This window comes from Onychostruthus taczanowskii, unplaced genomic scaffold, assembly GCF_017590055.1.
Source record: "Onychostruthus taczanowskii isolate IOZ18803 unplaced genomic scaffold, ASM1759005v1 scaffold81, whole genome shotgun sequence".
NCBI lineage: Eukaryota > Metazoa > Chordata > Aves > Passeriformes > Passeridae > Onychostruthus > Onychostruthus taczanowskii.
Window position 1 is genome coordinate 835,209 of NW_024506002.1, and position 18,326 is coordinate 853,534.

At 53.8% G+C, this 18,326-nt stretch overlaps 2 protein-coding genes across 5 annotated transcripts; one reads left to right on the forward strand and one right to left on the reverse strand.

Moving 5' to 3' along the window:
• Nucleotides 1-8: 8 nt before the first annotated feature.
• On the reverse strand, nt 9-3,499 carry LOC121346450 (DNA-directed RNA polymerases I and III subunit RPAC2-like). Its single transcript, XM_041424280.1, has 5 exons — nt 3,422-3,499; nt 2,615-2,712; nt 1,591-1,667; nt 1,166-1,248; nt 9-195 (listed from the first exon to the last, which is right to left on the reverse strand). Exons 1-5 carry the CDS (start codon nt 3,455-3,457, stop codon nt 148-150), a joined length of 342 nt encoding a protein of 113 aa, XP_041280214.1. The 5' UTR covers nt 3,458-3,499; the 3' UTR covers nt 9-147.
• Nucleotides 3,500-3,516: 17 nt separating this feature from the next.
• On the forward strand, nt 3,517-17,526 carry VAMP7 (vesicle associated membrane protein 7). Of its 4 annotated transcripts, none has more exons than XM_041424274.1 (9): nt 3,546-3,564; nt 5,459-5,562; nt 7,905-8,060; nt 9,569-9,626; nt 10,134-10,271; nt 12,915-13,005; nt 13,287-13,354; nt 14,839-14,931; nt 15,782-17,526. In XM_041424274.1, exons 3-9 carry the CDS (start codon nt 7,915-7,917, stop codon nt 15,848-15,850), a joined length of 663 nt encoding a protein of 220 aa, XP_041280208.1. In that variant the 5' UTR covers nt 3,546-3,564; nt 5,459-5,562; nt 7,905-7,914; the 3' UTR covers nt 15,851-17,526. The 4 variants fall into 4 exon arrangements, with proteins under 4 accessions (XP_041280207.1, XP_041280208.1, XP_041280209.1 ...); XM_041424275.1 differs by lacking the exon at nt 3,546-3,564 and adding an exon at nt 3,577-3,800; XM_041424273.1 differs by lacking the exon at nt 5,459-5,562 and having other exon boundaries at nt 3,517-3,564.
• The last annotated feature ends 800 nt before the right edge of the window (nt 17,527-18,326 follow it).

Sequence of the window (18,326 nt, forward strand, 5' to 3'; positions counted from 1 at the left end):
ACAGCATCTAAATTAATAAACTTTATTATTAAAGAAAATACATTTTGCAGGAAAGTCATGAAAAAATAAAAAATAACAACAAAACAGACCTAGTTTGGACACAGGGAATTCAACACACAGAGGTTACATCCATGCCATTCCCAAAGGCTACTGCATCTCCTCCTCCTTCTGTGCCCTGAACTCCTTCATGCTCCTCTGAAACAAAAGCAAAGCACAAATGTCACCTGGGGTGACACAGAGCCACCACCCTGCTGTGCTGGGACTGCTCTGGCCGGAGCCTGGAAAGGCTGGGAAGCTCTGACAGAGCTCCAGGTGCTTTTGAAAGTGACTGAGCTTTACAGTCACTCCAAGGGAAAGGGAGACAGGCCATGCCATGGATCAGGCAGAGCCTGGCCAAAAAACCTCCCAGCTTGTCCTGCCAAAGGTGTCTCCAACACAGGTCTCAGCCTCCCACTCTGGGATCAAGGGACAGAACTGACCCTGAGCTCCCCAGGAATGGCCCAAGGGACAGAACTGACCTAGAACTCTCCAGGAATGGCCCAAGGGACAGAACTGACCCTGAGCTCTCCAGGAATGGCCCAAGGGACAGAACTGACCCTGAGCTCCCCAGGAATGGCCCAAGGGACAGAACTGATCCTGAGCTCACCAGGAATGGCCCAAGGGACAGAACTGACCCTGAGCTCCCCAGGAATGGCAAAGGACAGAACTGACCCTGAACTCCGCAGGAATGGCCCAAGGGACAGAACTGACCTAGAACTCTCCAGGAATGGCCCAAGGGACAGAACTGACCCTGAGCTCTCCAGGAATGGCCCAAGGGACAGAACTGATCCTGAGCTCCCCAGGAATGGCCCAAGGGACAGAACTGATCCTGAGCTCACCAGGAATGGCCCAAGGGACAGAACTGATCCTGAACTCCGCAGGAATGGCCCAAGGGACAGAACCAACCCTGAGCTCCCCAGGGATGGTCCAAGGGACAGAACTGACCCTGAGCTCCCCAGGAATGGCCCAAGGGACAGAACTGATCCTGAACTCCGCAGGAATGGCCCAAGGGACAGAACCAACCCTGAGCTCCCCAGGGATGGTCCAAGGGACAGAACTGACCCTGAGCTCCCCAGGAATGGCCCAAGGGACAGAACTGACCCTGAGCTCTCCAGGAATGTCTCACCTCAAAGGTGTTGAGCACATGTTGGCAAACACCCATCAGGTCATTCAGCCCTTTCCGGAATGGCTCCACAGCAGGAAGGGCCCCTTTGGGAAAAGATGGATTAGGGACACGGGACGTGGCTTCCCAAGGGCAGTCCTTACCTCCCAGGGGTGTGCCCCCTCCCCAGCCCCACAGCTTGGAGTGCCAGGACTGCTCCCAGCCAGCCCAGGTGCCTGGAGCCAGGGATGCTGCTTCCCACTGCAGCTGGAGCAGAATTCTGGGAGCAGCCTCTGAGGCTCAGCAAAAGGGCTCAGCACTGCAGTGCCTGGCAGAGGACAGGGAGAAAGGGCTTTCTTTTACTTAACAGACTCCTGGGAAGCTGGCATGAGCAAGGGGAATTCCATGAGAACAGGGCCCCAGCCACAGAGAGACAGCCCCAGGCTCACCTCTGGTCTGGATCCTGAAGTTGATCTTGCTTTCTGAGGGGTGTGTGATGCAGTAGCCACAGAACTCCACGTCAGGGCTGCAGGAGGGCAGAGAGGAGAGGGAGCAGTGAGACCCAGGCCAGTCCACAGCAAATCCCAGGGAAGACAGAGGCTCAGGGCATGCCAGGCCTGCTGGGGCTCTGGATGTTTCCAGAATGACTTAGGGGAGGGATGTGCTGAGGGGAAACTCCCTGTGTGACCTTGTTCCCTCACACCTATCTCTCTCTGAGCTGAGCTGGAGCTCTGCAGGCAAAGACACAGCTGGTGCCAAAACCAGAGCAGTGCCAGCTCTGCAGATCCAAACAGGGGATCCTGGATGCTTGCAATTCTCCTTGTAACCAAACCTGCTGCTGCTCTGCTGGTGGAAGAGGCTGAGTGGTCCAGGGCACTGGAGGAGCTCCCAAAATGTTGTAGGGCCTCTCCCTCCAGCTGAGCTGAGTGCTGGAGCTTTGCCCCCAGCTTTGGCCAGCAGCTTCTTTTGTGTTGTCATAGTGATTTATCATAGGGACCTTAAAGGCAACCCAGTCCCAGCCCCTGCCATGGGCAGGGACACCTTCCACTGCCCCAGGGTGCTCCAAGCCCCATCCAGCCTGACCTGGGACAGTTCCAGGGATGGGAAATCCACAGTCTCTGTGGGCAGCAAAGGGAGTCCAGGACCCAGTTACTCCTCCAGCAGCTCAGGAGGGACTGAAAGCCCTGGGCTGAGCCTAACTTATGTTCCTGGGCAGGGGAGGGTGTGGGTGGAGGCTCAGGAAAGGCTGGTCAGGCCCTTTAAGGGCTGTTGGTGCTCTCGGAATCCTGACACAGCACAAGGAAAAGGAGGAGCAGCAGGTGGGAGCAGGGCTCCATGTCTGACACAAAGGCTGGAAGGGTGTGCACAGAGGGGATTTGGGATCGTTTGCCTGATCCCAGGGACAGCTGCAGTGTGGATCAGTTAGGAGAAGGCCAGAGCAGGGCACGGAGGCCCCTCAGAGGCCTCACTCACTTCTTCATGACCATGTAGCGCAGGGAGTTGCCCAGGGTGTGATCCTCGTCGTGCAGCACGAACGTGACACAGTTCCCGTCTGTCCCATCCGCCTGGATCTGTCACCAGTGCGAGAGGAGAGAAGCTGTGACCTCCTTGAGTTGGGGACACCTGAAGGGTGAGATCAGCTCCCATGCTCAGCTTCCCAGAGTAGCTAGGAGGGCTGTAGGTCTCTCTGGGCCACCTCTGGTGCTGCTGTGGGACCAAAACACCTTCAGAGAGGAGGGAAAGCTCCAAAATTCCACCTAGTTTTAAACCAGGTTAGTCCTGACCTCCACCTGCTGCTGTGCACCACAGGATGACAGGGTATCCCTTGGAGCCACCCTGACGTGATCTGTCCTGATGCTGATGCCACCCCACCACACGCGAGGGTGCCCTACCACTAAGCCAGGCTTGGGAATGACAGAATCATGGAAGCACGGAATCATTTGGCTTGGAAAAGCCCTCCAAGAGCACCAAGTCCAACCATTCCCCAGCACTGCCAAGGCCACCCCAACCCATGTCCCCAAGTGCCACATCCACACGGCTTTTAAATCCCTCCAGAGACGGGCACTCCACACTGCCCTGGGCAGCTGTGCCAGGGCTGGACAGCCCTGTCCACGGAGGAATTTTCTCCAATATCCAGCCTGACCCTCCCTGGCACAACGTGAGCTGCTTTTCCTCGGGAGCAGGGCCCGGCTCCCTGCTCCGCCTCATGGAAGGGATCGAGCAGACCCCCCTCCCTACCCCGATCCCGACCCCACTCCCCGGTTCCCGGTGCCCCCTCACGGTTTCCAGCGCGGGCCCGCTGCCGCTGCCGGCCATGGCGGTTCCGGGCCCGCAGCTCCGGGCTCCCGGCGGCCCCGCGGCCGGAAACGCGTCGGGCCGGGCCGGGCGGGGCCGAGCGGGGCCGGCGGGGCCCGGGAGCGCCGGTGAGCGCGGGGGGCCCGGGTGCCCGGAGCCCCGGCTGGGCTGAGCTGGGCCGGGGGGTTTGGGTGCGGGGGTTCCGGCCGGGCACAGCCCCAGCCCCTGGCCCTGCCCCGCGGGCGGCAGGCGCTGCCGGCGGGAGGAGGCCGCGCTCGGCACCGGGAGCGGGGCACGGGGGCACAGCGGGTGACCGGGGATTACCGGGGTGTTATTGGCGTGTCACGGGAGAGCTGCTGGCCTGGTACTGTGTGCTATTGATGTGGTACTGGCGTGTTATTGATGTTATTGCTGGGATGTTATTAGTGTGTTCCTGGCCTGGTACCGGGGGTGTTACCGCCATGTTACTGGGGTGTTATTGATGTCTTACTGGGATGTTACTGGGATGTTATTAGTGTTACTAGCATGTTGTTAGTGTACTACTGGCCTGCTACCGGGGGTGTTACTGGTGTGTTACTGGAGTGTTATTCCCGTGTTACTGGGGTGTTATATCTCTGTGTTACTGGGGTGTTATATCTCTGTGTTACCGGCCTGTTACCGGGGCTGTTACCAGGACGCTGTTGGGATGTTATTAGTGTGTTACTGGTGTGTTACTGGCCTGTTACCGGGGTATTATTAGCGTGTTACTGGCTTGGTACTGGTGTGTCTAGGAGTGGACGGTGTTGTGGATGTTGCACTGCATGGTTTAATTAATGAATGAGTTAATTAACCGCAGGTGTGCTGGCAGGGGGCGTGGGGAGGCTGGAGAGAGTCGGGCTCTGCTCCGGGGACCAGCGACAGGATGTCAGGACGTGGCTGTGCCGGGGGAGGGTTAGATGGGATATTGGTGAAAATTCCTCCGTGGACAGGGCTGTCCAGCCCTGGCACAGCTGCCCAGGGCAGTGTGGAGTGCCCGTCCCTGGAGGGATTTAAAAGCCATGTGGATGTGGAACTTGGGGACATGGGGTGGGGTGGCCTTGGCAGTGCTGGGGAATGGTTGGACTTGGTGCTCTTGGAGGGCTTTTCCAACCTCACCAATTCCCCGATTCCATGGGCTGCACGTGTTCCCTTTTCAGAGAGCTGCTTACTCAATCACCGTCGTGTTGTGTGTCCTTACCCCTTTCCAAACCCTGCAATGCTGCTTCCAGGAAAGGCGATGGGGCTGGAAGACCACGTGGATTGATTTCCTTGGTGATTTGTTTCTGTAGTGATGCAGTGGGGGAACCTGAAGTAAATTCTGTGTGCAGAAGGGAGGCTGAACGTGGGATAAGTTGGAGCACAAATGTTGCAATTCTCAGGTTCAAAATGAACAGGAGAGCCCCAGGACTTCATGGTGGAACATTCTGTAATGAAATAATGATTTTTTCCAGCTGCCCGGCAGAGGTTAAAGGGAAGCCCGAAGCCAGGGCTGTTTCTGCTGAGCTCATCCTGCTCAAACGATCTCTTTATTGCAGCAGTTTGCAGCTCGCTGGGTTGCAACACCTCCCGTTGTTCCCTTGTTCCCTGCTTAAACGGCAGCGGTGCCCTTTGCTTTCTGTTAAGAGGATTTCTGGAAGTGAAGGCAGGGACCTTCCATGGCTCACTGGCTCTTCTGGGCCAGAAGAGTCACTGGAAAATAGTAAATCATCCTTACAGGAGTTCTAAACATCGTGCTGGAGACTGAGCCTGTGTTTCTGATGTTCCTTAAGAGGTTTTTTCTGTGCCCTTGTATTGGTGGGGACTTGTTCTCTGTGAGGGTGGGCAGCCCTGGCACAGGGCGCCCAGAGCAGCTGTGGCTGCCCCTGGATCCTGGCAGTGCCCAAGGCCAGGCTGACCATTGGGGCTTGGAGCAGCCTGGGACAGGGGAAGGTGTCCCTGCCATGGCAGGGGTGGCAGTGGATGGGATTGAAGTCCCTTCCAACCCAAACCCTTCTGTGTTTCCAGGATCTTTCAGTTCAATCCCCAGAGGGACCTCAGACAGCAGCTCGTGCATCTTGCAGTGTCTTTTTGGAAGGTTTGGTCTTGGCTGCTTCCAGCTGTGTAATATTGTAAGTTTAGATGTAAAAAAGCTCTGCAGGGGGGTTGATGTAAAGGGATTTCATTTCTGACTCCTGTAACTGCTGAGGAAGGACGTTCTGTGGCAGTTTAACAGATTTGTGTTACTAACAGGAGTAACACTGGGCTGGTACAGGGCTGCTCAGGGAGAAAAATGCTCTTGGTTAATCTCTTTTCCTTCATTTAACTCCTTCTGCTCAGAGCTGGGGCTAGTGTTACTGCCAGGCACAGAGCTCCTGTGTCCTGAGCACAGCAAGGGCCAGGAATTTGGGGAGTCAGGACTGTGAACTCGGGGAGTTGAGGGTGTGAATCCAGGGAGGTGAGAGCCAGGAACTCAGGGAACTGAGGACTGTGGGATCCTGCAGTGCCAGCTTCACCTCAGGTTCCACCAATATCCAGTATTAAATGAGCAGAGATTTGTAGGAATTGTCTAAACCACAATCCTCAGCTGGGGCTGCATTTGTTCTGCTCAGGGCACTGAGGTGTCTGTGTGAGGGCTCTGTACCCTGAGTCTCAGCTGGGCAGGGTTTGGAGTGTGTTTTCTGCTGCAGCTGCTCCTTTCTGTGGCTCCTGGGTGACTGCAGGAGCAGACAGTGGTTTCCTGGTGCTGGACATTAAGCTGATTGCTCAAGAGGTGTTTGTGATTCCAGGCTGTGCCCTGCTGTTGCTCCACAGGCCTGGGGCAGCCCTGGGCTGGCCAAAGCCTGTGTCCAGTGGCTCTGCAGGGACAGGAGGGTGCAGTGAATTCCCTGAGCTGAGTTAGCTCACAATATTATTTAAGACAGGAGCATTTCGACCTGAAAATGAGCCAAAGTGGAGATTACTCAGAGCTGAAACGTAAAGGAGTAAGCAATTCCTTGGAAGCTTCTGCAGGAGCCAGCATCTCTGCCTGAAAAGCAGCCAAGGCAGAAACCAGACCCAACAAGTTTATGGGGATCAAAGAAAACGAAACCTTGGATAAATCACATTAAGTGCTGCTCACAGCAGAGGAAAGGGCAGCCCCCACAGCCAGAGCAGCTGTGGCTACCCTTGGATCCCTGGAAGTGTCCAAGGCAGGCTGGACACTGGGGCTTGGAGGCACCTGGGACAGTGGAAGGTATCCCTGCCATGGGGATGGTCTTGAGGTCCCTTCCAACCCTAGCCATTCCATGGTTCTGTTCCCCTTGGCAGTGCTCCCAGGTGGTTGTGTGGAGTCTGTCCTGTGAGTAAATCCATGATTTTATCCTTTTCCCCTCCAATGCTGCTCTCAGACCTGTGGGAGGTTTGTAGATGCTCTGGTTGGTGCTGGCCAGGCCTGGATCTGTGGGGCTCAGCCTGCCCAGGTGAGCCCTGCTGGAGTGGTGGTTGGATCTCCCTTCATGGCCTTGTTAATCCAGAAGAGATCCCTCATTCTCACCAGGCAGCGCCAGGGGGATGGAAAATCTGAATCCAGAATCTCAGCCAGCCCTCCTGCTCTGTGGCTATTCCCAGAGAGCTCTCCTGGAGGATTCAGGAGAGGTCTGGGATCATGCCAGATCTGTTGAGGCATAGAACAGAGCAGGTAGTAAGTAGGGCCTAAGTACAAAGTGAAAAATGAGATTTTTGGGTTTTGCAGGGTCCAAAGTCATCCTAAGTCCTTCCTGAGCAGAAAAGAGGCTTATGGATGTGCAGGATGAGCAGGGCAGCTGTCCCAGCTGGGCTCTGACATGTGCTCCATGTGTTAGATCTGGCTCTGGCTGTAGATTAATGTGCTGATACTTGAGCTGATTAAGAGTGTCCCTTTCTGTGGCAGCAGGGATGTTTTTCCAGCTCTGGAGACGTAGGGAATCCCACAAAGGTTTGGGTTGGAAGGGAGCTTGAAGCTCATCCAGTTCCAACTCCCAGCATCTTCTGCTACCCCAGGTGGCTCCAAGCCTCATCCATCCTGGCCTTGGACACTTCCAGGGATCCAGGGGCAGCCACAGCTGCTCTGGCTGTGGGGGCTGCCCTTTCCTCTGCTGTGAGCAGCATTTAATGTGATTTATCCAAGGTTTCATTTTCTTTCATCCTCATAAACTTGTTGGGTCTGGTTTCTGCTTTGGCTGCTCTTCAGGTAGAGATGCTGGCTCCACAGCTGCTCTGGGTAACCTCAGCTTTGCCACCCTCACAGGGCACAGAGGTGATAAAAACCTTTTTTATAGGGTTTAGTGTCATCATGAGCAGAGCCTAAAAGGGGAAATGAGAGACCTTTGTGGTTGTGGTGTCCTGGCTGAGTCCTGGCCATGTCCTGCTCCCTGTGCCAGGGGACACTGTGCAGGTCCCTGTGGCACCCTGCAGGTGCCCCCACTCCTGATGTCACCCTGTTTTGTCCCAACAGGAGAGCAGCCATGGCCATCCTGTTTGCAGTGGTGGCGAGGGGCACCACCATCCTGGCCAAGCACGCCTGGTGTGGGGGCAACTTCCTGGAGGTCACTGAGCAGATCCTGGCCAAAATCCCCTCCGAGAACAACAAGCTGACCTATTCCCATGGCAAGTGAGTAACCCCTCTCCTGGGCTCTGGGGATGCATGAGGGCAGGGATAAACTGGGTGTGTTTGGGGGTTTTTCTGTGATTCTGCAGGTTTTTTCCATCCGAATTCCCATTTGATGGAACAGCTGCTTCTGTCCCCCAGAACTTTGCAGCATAACCAGGATTTGAGTTCAGCTCCAGCAGCAGCACAAGGCAGTTGATACAAAATCAAATTTTCCATTTTTATACAATTGGAGTTTGGCTTCTGGAAGCTTTCCCTGGATTTTCTGAGGCTTGAACGTGGCTTTAAGTGAAACTGTCAGCCTTCTTGGGGGCTTTGAGACAAGCTGTGCTCACAGATCACATGGAGTCATCCTGTGCTGCCCCAAATCGAGTCTGCAGGACAGAGGGGTTATTCCCAGGATTTTCCCAGCTCTCTGAACCTGTAGTCAGGGTTGGTAGGACAGGGAGTAGATGCTTCATCATCTCTGACTTCCTGCACATGGGAAGTGGGTGAGTCAATGGGAACAAACTAGAACAGCTGTGGAAAAAAACGGATTTAGAGGTGTTGGAGCCCATTCCAGCTCTTTTTTTGGAATTGGCAGCATGGCTGGATCCTCTCTGGTGCCCAAACTGCTGTTTCAGAGCTGTTCTGAGGATGCAGAACTGGGCTGGGCTTCCCACACGCTCAGGAGCACAGCCAGTGCCTGTGGGAGATGTTTTGGAGGCAGTGCCTGCTCTGGAGTCTGACACACCTTGGATGCTGCAGCTCTTCTCCCCTGCTGGAATTTTAAGGATAAATTGTAATATTTTAAATTATTCCTTTAAAATCACTTTGCTGTGAGTGCTGTTCAACCAAGTGAAAAGTTGAGTTTCAGGAGTGCTGTGGTGCATTTTTGGAGGTAACTGGGCAGAATGTGGGAGCTGTGAAGCTCGATGAGCACTTGGAGTTGTTCCTCCTGTCTGGAACCTCCCAGGGATCCTCTGCCTCCCAGCCTATAGGCTGAAAAACCTGCTGGGTTCTGTCCACGATAGTTCATCCTGTTCTGAAACGGGAAAACCTTGAGTTTCTTTGAACTCTGAACTCCTTAAATTCATTTAATGAGTTCTTTTTGTTTTTAAGAACAACTTCTCTGTCTTTTGTATAAATCTCCAAGGAAAAGCAGCCCTCTGGCATCAGGAATTCTTGGGTTTCTCTCTGCTGTTGGGATCCTTCTTGGCCTCTCTGAGGAGTCTGCAGGGTAGTACCTGACAAGTTTCACTTCACTCCTTCCAGGAGAGTTGTGGATGTGCAAGGATTTTTGAACTTTTTTATGGGAACAGTCCTTCAGGGCAGAGACCTGTGTCCCAGCCTCACTTCCCTGGAGTGGGAGTTTTTTGGGAATTTACTTTGGACATGTTCATGTGTCCCAGCTCTGTAGAATAACTGGGATTTTCTCTTGCCAGTCCCCAAAGGCCCCACAGGCAGCAGTGGTTTCTGGAAATGTGGCAGCTTCCAATGACGTTTTGTTTGTTCCTTTCCATTCCCTGCAGCTACCTGTTCCATTACATCTGCCAGGACAGGATCATTTACCTGTGCATCACAGATGATGTGAGTACTGGGGACACAGCTGCAGCCAGGGCAGGCCCTGGGAATCGGGGAATTTTGGTTTCCATATGGCAGTTATTAGTGAGGGCTGCTCTGAGGTGCCTTTTCTCCCACTGGAGCTGCGGTAACCTCAGTTACAGCTTTGAACCCAGCCTGGAGCTCAAATCGGAGTTGTGGGATGGTTTGGGTTGGGAGTGACCTTCAATATCATCCATTCCAGCCCTGCCATGGGAGGGAGCTTCCACTCCTGTGGATTGGGAGTTTTGGGGTGAAGTTCTTGGCTCAGCCCACTTTCTGTCTCAGTGCAGTGGCTGGTGGTGCAGAGCCCATTCCGGGTGCCAGCGGAATTTGCCTGGTGCTCCTGAATTCTGCAAGTGCTGCAGGAAATCCTCCCCCTGAGTGCAGGGGTGGAGCTGGCCCAGCCCTGGGGCTGCCAGTGTGGCAGCCGGAGCTCGAGCTGCAGCCCCCAGCCCCGCAGGCTGCCGCTGTGACTCTGCTCTCTGCTGGCAGGACTTTGAGCGCTCCCGAGCCTTCACGTTCCTGAACGAGATCAAGAAGCGGTTCCAGACCACGTACGGCTCGCGCGCGCAGACCGCCCTGCCCTACGCCATGAACAGCGAGTTCTCCTCCGTGCTGGCTGCGCAGCTGGTGAGGCCCTGCTGCTCCCTGCAGCCCAGCTTCCCCAGAAACCCTCCTGGGCCGGGGTTTGGGAGAGTTGGAGGTGTCCCTTGGATTAAAGATGAGGTGTCCTGGGAACGGTGGCTTTAGGGCTGTCCCCAGCCTCTGGTCTGTGTCCCCAGGCTGTTCTCCAGGGAGGGCTTGGCTCTTTCGCTGGTTTATCCCATGGAAGGGCCGGGTTTGGGGGTGTCACAGCTGCAGGAGGAGGGGCCCTTTGTGGGCACAGCAGTGTTGAGGACTCTCCGCGTGTGGAGACACGAGGCTTGACTCCATTTCAGAAGGCTGATTTATTATGTTAGATATTATATTAAAATGCTACATTAAGACTATACTAAAAGAACAGAGATCAGAAGGTTACAACAAGAATAGAACAGAACAGAATAACAAAAATCCTGTGACTGCTCACAGCCTTGGCACAGGTGGCTGTGATTGGTCATCAATGGAAAACAATCCACATGCACCAATCACAGATGCACCTGCTGCATTCCACAGCAGCAGGTAGTAATTGTTTACATTTCTCTCCTGAGGCTCCTCAGCTTCTCAGGAGAGGAAAAATCCCAGCAAAGGATTTTCATAATATCATAGCTACACAGCAGAGCCCTCCCCAGTGCAGGAATTGTGGAGCAGTCCCAGCTGTACCAGTTGTGTGGTGGCTGCAGGGTGAGGCCAGGGCTCTGAGGGAAGATTTGCACCTGTGCTGCTCCTGCCTGAAGTTTGGACTGGAATCTGGGGCTTTGCAGGTGGTTTGGAGCAGGGAGAATCACAGGAGTTCATTCCAGGAGCTGCTCCTTGCCTTCCACAGCAGGGGGAGAGCAAGGAATAACAATGCCAGTGCATAATGAGTAGGATTAACTTCTGTGTCTGAGGAAGGAGCTTTTCCTCTCCACCAGCACTTTGGTGAAACCACCCAAACTGCTGACTCATCTCTTTATAAGCTCTACAGGGCTGGAATAAGCTGGAATTGCTTTATCAGAAAAGCCAGGCTGTCTTTGGAGCCATGGGGCTGATACTCCTCTAAAATCTCAGCCTTTCCATCTCCCTCAGCACAGGAGGAGCTGCCTGCCTGAGCTTTTGCACATCGCTGGGATCCAGGGGTCAGCTGAGGGGAGTTCAGTGCTGACAGAGCCCTTCCCTCCCCTGATCCCATGGGATGTGAGGGCTGACATTCCCTGCTGTGCAGGAGCAGGGATGTTCTCCAGGAGGTTCCTGTGTGAGGCAGAGATCCAGCCCCAGCTCAAGTGCAGCACTCAGATAATCCTGGAGAGGGACGCCGTGCTTCCAGTAAAACCAGTGCCCAGCTTTGACACTGGCCAGTGTGAAACCTCCTGGGAATCTCCCCCTGAGGAGAAGGTGGAGGTGGAGGAGCTGCTGAATTTGGTGCTTTCACTGTGAGTTGTGACTGCCCAGGTGGGGGTGGCAGTGTCAGATTGGTTCCCTGTGCTGTCAGAAATTGAACTCCAAACCAGAAGAAAATCAGGATTTAAGCAGCTGTGTGGGTGATGATGGAGCAGAGCTGTTGTGATGTGAGCAGTGACTAAAATCCATGCAGGAACAGCAGAGCTCAGTTCCCTGCTGCTGACTGGGCCTTGGATTCTGCAAGCACTCTGGCTCCTTTAAGCTGGTGTTGGCTCGTGCTGCTCTCACCCACCCCTAGCTCTGCAGTCACCAGAGGATCCCTGGGATCCCCAAAATGGGGGGACAGTCTGAGGGAAGTCCCTGTCACTCGGGAAGGGAATGGAGGGGGAGGGATGACAGGAACAACACTCAGGATAAACACCAGAGGGCCTGGCAGGAGCAGAGCTGTCAGTGAGAGCTCAGCTGGACCAGGAGGTGACAGGGGAGATCCTCTGGGATGGCTCCAGGACATGGGATGGCTCCTGGCTGCTCCCTTCCTTTGGGGAGAGCTGTCAGGCCGCTCAAACTGGCCACCTTCACCATCTGGTGTGGTGTTCCCAAACTGCTGGCTTCTTGAAGCTCTTCTTTTCACTGGGTTTGGCTTCTTGAGGCCCTTCTTTTCACTGGCTCCTGATTTTTGAGGGACCTGTTTTCCCTGGCTCCTGATTTTTGAGGGTCCTGTTTTCCCTGCCTGTTCTTTTAGGAATGTAACCCCTGTTGACAGAGTGACCAAGTGATTCTTTGTCTGCTTAAAAAGGCAAAAAGCCCAAAAGTTTCTCTCTTCAATTTAGTAAAAAGACATCTCATAAGACCTTTAAGACTTCCCCTCAGACCTAGAGCTACCCAATTAGACAGAAGCCGAGGTCCCACCTCAGTAATTAACTTAAAAAAATAAAACACAAGAAATAATCACTTTTATGGAGTGTTTTAACAAGAGTACAAACCTCTTACCCCTAAGTCAAGTTTTTCTCTATAAGAAAAACTTGTTTATTTTGCCTTTTGTTATTTTGCCTTTTATTAAACTTTATTAAACTATTTATTATCATCTTTGTTATTTTGCCTTTTATTAAACCTTTTTATGTTTCCAACACAACCTTAAAAACCATCCTACTAATTTTATACCATTCCAAGTAGCAGACCTGTCTCAAATGTAATAAATTCCTCTTAGAGCTCATAAGACCTAGCTCCAGGAGTAAAAGCTGCTGTTCTCTGTTGCAGAAATACCACTCGGAGAGCAAGGGCCCAGACCAGGTGGCAGAGACACAAGCCCAGATCGACGAACTCAAAGGGATCATGGTCCGGAACATAGGTACTGCTTCCCTGGGAAATGCTCCCTGCAGCTGCTTTTGTTTGGGCTTTGGGTGCTGCCAAGTCTGACCGTTCAAAATAGAGGGTGAGATCTGGAATTGAGCACAATTCAGTCCCAGAATGCAGCCTGTGTGATGTGAGGCTGTTTCTGAAGTCCCTGGTTATCCCAGGAAGGCTGGAAGCTGCAGCCAGGAGCTCCTGGCTTGGGCTTGGGTGTTGGGAGCAGCTTTTTGCCCTGGGATTTCACCTTCAGAGCTGGATTTTTTTGTCTCTTTTCTTCAGACCTTGTGGCACAAAGAGGAGAGAAGCTGGAGCTGCTGATTGATAAAACAGAGAATCTCGTGGATTCGGTGAGTCTGGGGAGGTCCTGGAAGTGGGGAAGTTGTGTTACTGCACCAGGGAGCAGGGAGGTGGGGACAGCACCAGGAGGCACTTAAAGGACACAGAGGAATTGAGACCTGCAGGGAATCCTTCCCCCTCCAAGCTGTTTCCCAGCTGCTTCCCAGTTTGGGAAAGCTTCAGCTTCCCCCTGCTCCCTGTGCCACAGCCAGCCAAGGGTGACACATCCCTTGTGCCCAAGGAGGGGGAAACCCTCTCGTGATCTGCAGTGATAGGAGAGATAAAATCACAATTTACACTTCCCTGGCAGCCTGGCTGAAGGCAGCTGGATGCAAATAATCTGGAAAATGTGCATCTGTGGAGTTGTTCTGATACCAGCAGGGAAAGTGTGGCTGATTTAAAATTAAAAAAGCTGAGTTGTTGCATCTAAATAATGTTTAAAGACTCTGGAGCTTCTTGGAGTGTTTCTGAGGAAATGAAGACTAAAAAAACCCCAAATTAATGTAATTATAAAGCACAGTTATCTAGCAAAGTACTGTGCACTCTGGAAGCTTTTTGTCTTTCCTTTGGGAATCCCTGGCCCTGGCTCAGCATCCTCCTCTGCAGCATCCTGGCTTGGTGCCCAGCTCCTGTGGCATCCAGTCCTTGGGCTGGGAGAGTGCCAGGAGCTCCTGTGTGCAGCTGTGGGGATCCAAACATCCCTGAGCTGTCCCAAAGCCCTCCTGCTTTGGAGGGCAGAAGACATGCCTGGAGTTTATCCAGCAGGGAGCAGTCCTGGAGCTCCCAGGTGTTCAAACCTTCCCCTGTCCTCAGGTGGTGGCAGGGTTGAAAGCTCAGGTAAAGCTTTAGGGAAAGGGACTGGAATTCCTTCAGCAGCTGGGCTGAGCTCATGGAGGACCTGTCCCAGGGAGTGTGGGCTTTTGTGAAGCACAGGGAGATGAAGGGATGGAGCATCCTTCAGTGGGAATGTCCCACAGCCCAGGAGGAAGCATCCCTGGAGATCCAGGGCTGGTGTTCCCCACCTTGGGAATGGGCCCCAAGGCAGAACTGCATCTCCCAGGATGTGGTTCCTGCCTGCTGCAGCCTCAGGAGGGTGGTTTGTAGGAAAAGCTGGCACTACCCAGTGGGATGAGCTGCTGGAGTGGCTGCTTCCAGGGGCAGGTGCATCCTCCTGAGCTGTGTGGGAATAGGTGTGGGAATGGCTGATCCATCCTGGGGAGGTTTGGGTCATTTGGTGCCCAAACCCTATTTTGAATGCATGAAATTGCAGAGTACAGAGAGGACACTTGGGATGGGACAAGCTTTCCATAACAGGTTACCCAGAGCAGCTGTGGCTGCCCCAGGATCCCTGGCAGTGTCCAAGGCCAGGCTGGACAGGGCTTGGAGCAGCCTGGGATAGTGGAAGGTGTCCCTGCCATGGCAGGGGTGGAACTGGATGAGCTTTAGGTCCCTTCAACCCAATCCATCCTGGGATTTCCCTTGTTTTCTCTTGCAGTCAGTCACTTTTAAAACCACCAGCAGGAACCTTGCCCGAGCCATGTGTATGAAGAACCTCAAGCTCACCATCGTCATCATCATTGTGTCCATTGTGAGTGTGGAGCTGCTGTGCCAGGCTGAACCCCTGGAAACTCCAAACCCCTGTCACTGTCCTGGGATCTTTGTGTGCCCAGCTCTGCCTGGGAGGGAAGAACCAGGGCAGTGCCTCCTGATGGGCTTGTATGAGGAGAGGGTGAAGGGCCTGGACAGTCAGTACTGCAGGGAGTGGCTGGAGGGCTCAGCCTGGAGAAGAGGAGGCTCAGGGGAGACCTTCTGGCTCTACAAGCACCTGGAAGGAGGTTGTGATGGGGTAGGGATTGGCCTCTTCTCCCAGGCAAGTGGGGAAATGGGCTCAGGTTGCATTGGGGGGGTTCAGGTTGGATATTGGGAAAAATTCCTTCCCTGACAGCCCAGGGCAGTGCTGGGGTCACCATGGAGGTGTTCAGAAAATGAGTGGATGTGGCACTTTGTGACATGGTTTAGTGGATGTGAGGGGATTTGATCAAAGGTTGGACTCGATCATGGAGGTCTTTTCCAACCTCTGAGAGGAGATGGGAACACTGTGTCCAGGAGCTGCCCCTGCTTGCCCCAGGAGCAGCTGAGATGCCCTGCTTGAGCTGGGGTGGCTTTTGAGCTCTCAGTCCTGCTGGGATCTTGTTCTGTGACTCTGAAGTGGCTTTTTTGGTGTGACAGTTCCCCTCCAGCCGTGAGGACTGTGGATGGAGCAACTGCAGGGTCAGGGCGAGAAGCACTTTGTCACCTCCATGGGGACAGTTCTCAGCTGCAGGGGTGGAGGGACAGGAGAGTGTTAGACAGGTTCTTCTAGGGTTTGACCATCTGGGGTGTCCAGGTCTGTGCTGTGGCAGTTGGTGAATGCTGGGAATCCCTAATTCCCTCTGCAGGTGATCCTGTACATCATCCTGTCAGCTGTGTGTGGCGGGCTGGCCTGGCCCAGCTGTGTGCAGAAGTAACTGGAGCTGGAGCTGCTCACCAGGAGATGAGGCAGAGTGTGAAGAAGGAACCTCCGGAGTGACTCCCGCCCGTCACCACTGCCACCTTCCACCTCCCATCCCTCCAGGACTCGAGACTTTTTGCCTTATCACCCAGACAGACCCAGCTGGTCACTGCTCTGCAGTGACCTCAAGAGTGGGCTGGGTTAATTACTTGAAAGGATTTTTGTGTTCCTTTTGCTGTCCCAATGCCACCCCTGCAGGGGGTTCTGTGCATGCTGGCCCCGTGTCCGTGTGGCTTCCCCTGGGTGGGGACAGGAGTGGCTGCAGCTCTCCCACCTGCGATGGAGCTGTCCCACAGAGGAGGTTCAGGGTGGGCTGAGCCAAACTAAAAGGGACAGAGGTGGGTTTGGGGTTCCACAGAGCCTCTCCTGCACATCTGGCCACATCTGGTGGCTCCCAGTGCTGCACCATGGGGAGGTCACGGTGTCACCCTGGTAGGAGCAAAGGGGGTCTGGGCTTTGTGCACTCACAGGTGGAGGTGCTGCTGCTGGGGACACCTCCCTGTTCCTGCAGGGATCCTGCAGGCAGGAGGAGGGTGCGGGGTCACCTCAGCATGTGCAATGGCTGCCTCTTCATCCTCACTTCTTCCTCATCTCCCCCTGGGCTGGTGGCTGAACGGACACAGCAACGGGGCCGTTTGCACACGGTTCTGGATCTGCTTCCTCACAGATGATTTCTCCTGCTCTTCTTTGGAGGGTGGACTGCAATGAGTATAATTCTGGCACTGGCAACTGTGAATTTGGGGCCAATCTGGTTTGCTGAGGTGTCAGGGAGCTGCTGCTTGTGCTTCTCCTGGAAGGTGTGCGCTGAAACTGGAGGACAGAAAAGTGTTGGAGTTGGTGGTTGGTGACTTTCTCCAAGGTGTGAGGGAGAAAAGCTCTGCCAGAGGATGAATGTTGTCCTGTGGGAGGATTTCATACCAAACCCAAGGCTGGTAACCAAATGCAGGCTCAGGGGTGCTGTTTCTGTGCCAGCTGCACATCTCCATCCCAAGCCAGGCCTGGCTGAGGAGCTGGAGCTACTGGGGCCTGGGAGGGGGCTGGGGACACTTCTGTCCTGGAGCTGAGGGGCTCCTTTCCCAGGGAGAAAATGGAAACACGCTTCAGGGGGGAAGGAATCTGCTTTTGGCCCAGGGAAGGCGAGGGATGGAAGGGGAGGCTTCTTTTGGTGCCTGAGCTGGGGCACAGAGTTGGTGCCATGAGGTCCTGGTGACACTGGCAGGGGGGGGAGGTGGCTCTGCTGCTCCTTCCCGTGTGGCACTGACCATGGAGCTTCCCATCAGGGCCCAGGTAAAGTTACAGTCTCCTAGGAACAATAGCTCCTTTGGATTTGTCTTCTGCTAGGCTGAAGTATCACCAAGGGTGATTGGATCTAGATATCCATGAAGTGCCAGTGGCCACTGGCACCTGCTTCTTTCTGTTCTGAATGTAAAGGTGGAGCCCCCTCCCTGCAGCTCCTGCAGCCCCAGGTCCAGCTGTGCATGCTTAGGGATTGTGCTGTACCATGTTCATTTGGATGATTTCTTGTCTTATGTACAAACAATTTTTAAAGAAAACCCTTCCTTCTCGAAGATGCACTGAGGCATTAGTGTAAAAAACCATTACCTTGATTTCAATAAAATTCCTGTACAGAAAGCAGAGTTCCATAGTTCTGTGGAACACCTACCCTGGGAATGCTCTGTGCTGATGCAGGGGGAGGTTTTGGAAGAAGGCTCGTGCTTGGGGATGAGGGAGTTCAATTTCCTCTTGGACTTGCAGAAATTGTTGGGAGTTGTTGATTGTTATCTCGGTTTGAGGCAAAGCTGCATTTTAATGGTATCAGCCAGGGCTTGGGATGATAGAGAATACTGGGAGCTCAAGTGAGATCACTTGGTGTGAGAACAGCTCAGAAAAACGAAAGGATAAAATTAAATTAACAGCTCCAAGTGTGATGGTTCTGTCAGAGCTGAAGTTCCCTCCTGAAGTGGGACAGCCTCTCCCAAGTGCCTGTCAGCATCAGATCTGTACTGGAAACCTGAGAATCCAAACAAAACCCAACCTCAGCACCTTCCTGCTGCTCTGCTCAGCCTGGAACTGCATCCAGGTCTGCATCTCCACAGCCAGCCAGGCTGGAAAACATGGAAACAATCCCAGCTGTGTGAGAGGCTTTAACTGGGATGCAGCCTTCAACCAGTTAATATCTGACTCTTTCAGGAAGTTTCTGGTCTTCACCTGTGACATGTCCATGGAAGAGCAGCAGTGCTTGACTCGGGTGGGTGGAGAAAGGCAGTGCCTGGAAAATCCCCTTTGGAACACGGCACAGAAAAGACAACAGGAGAACCCTCCAGTAACAGAGAAATCAGACAGATGTTGCTGCTCTTTTACCTTTCTGTGCCCTGGGATGATCAGTGTGAGCAGGGTCCAGCTGTGCCAGCAGGGAGAAGTCTCAGAATAGA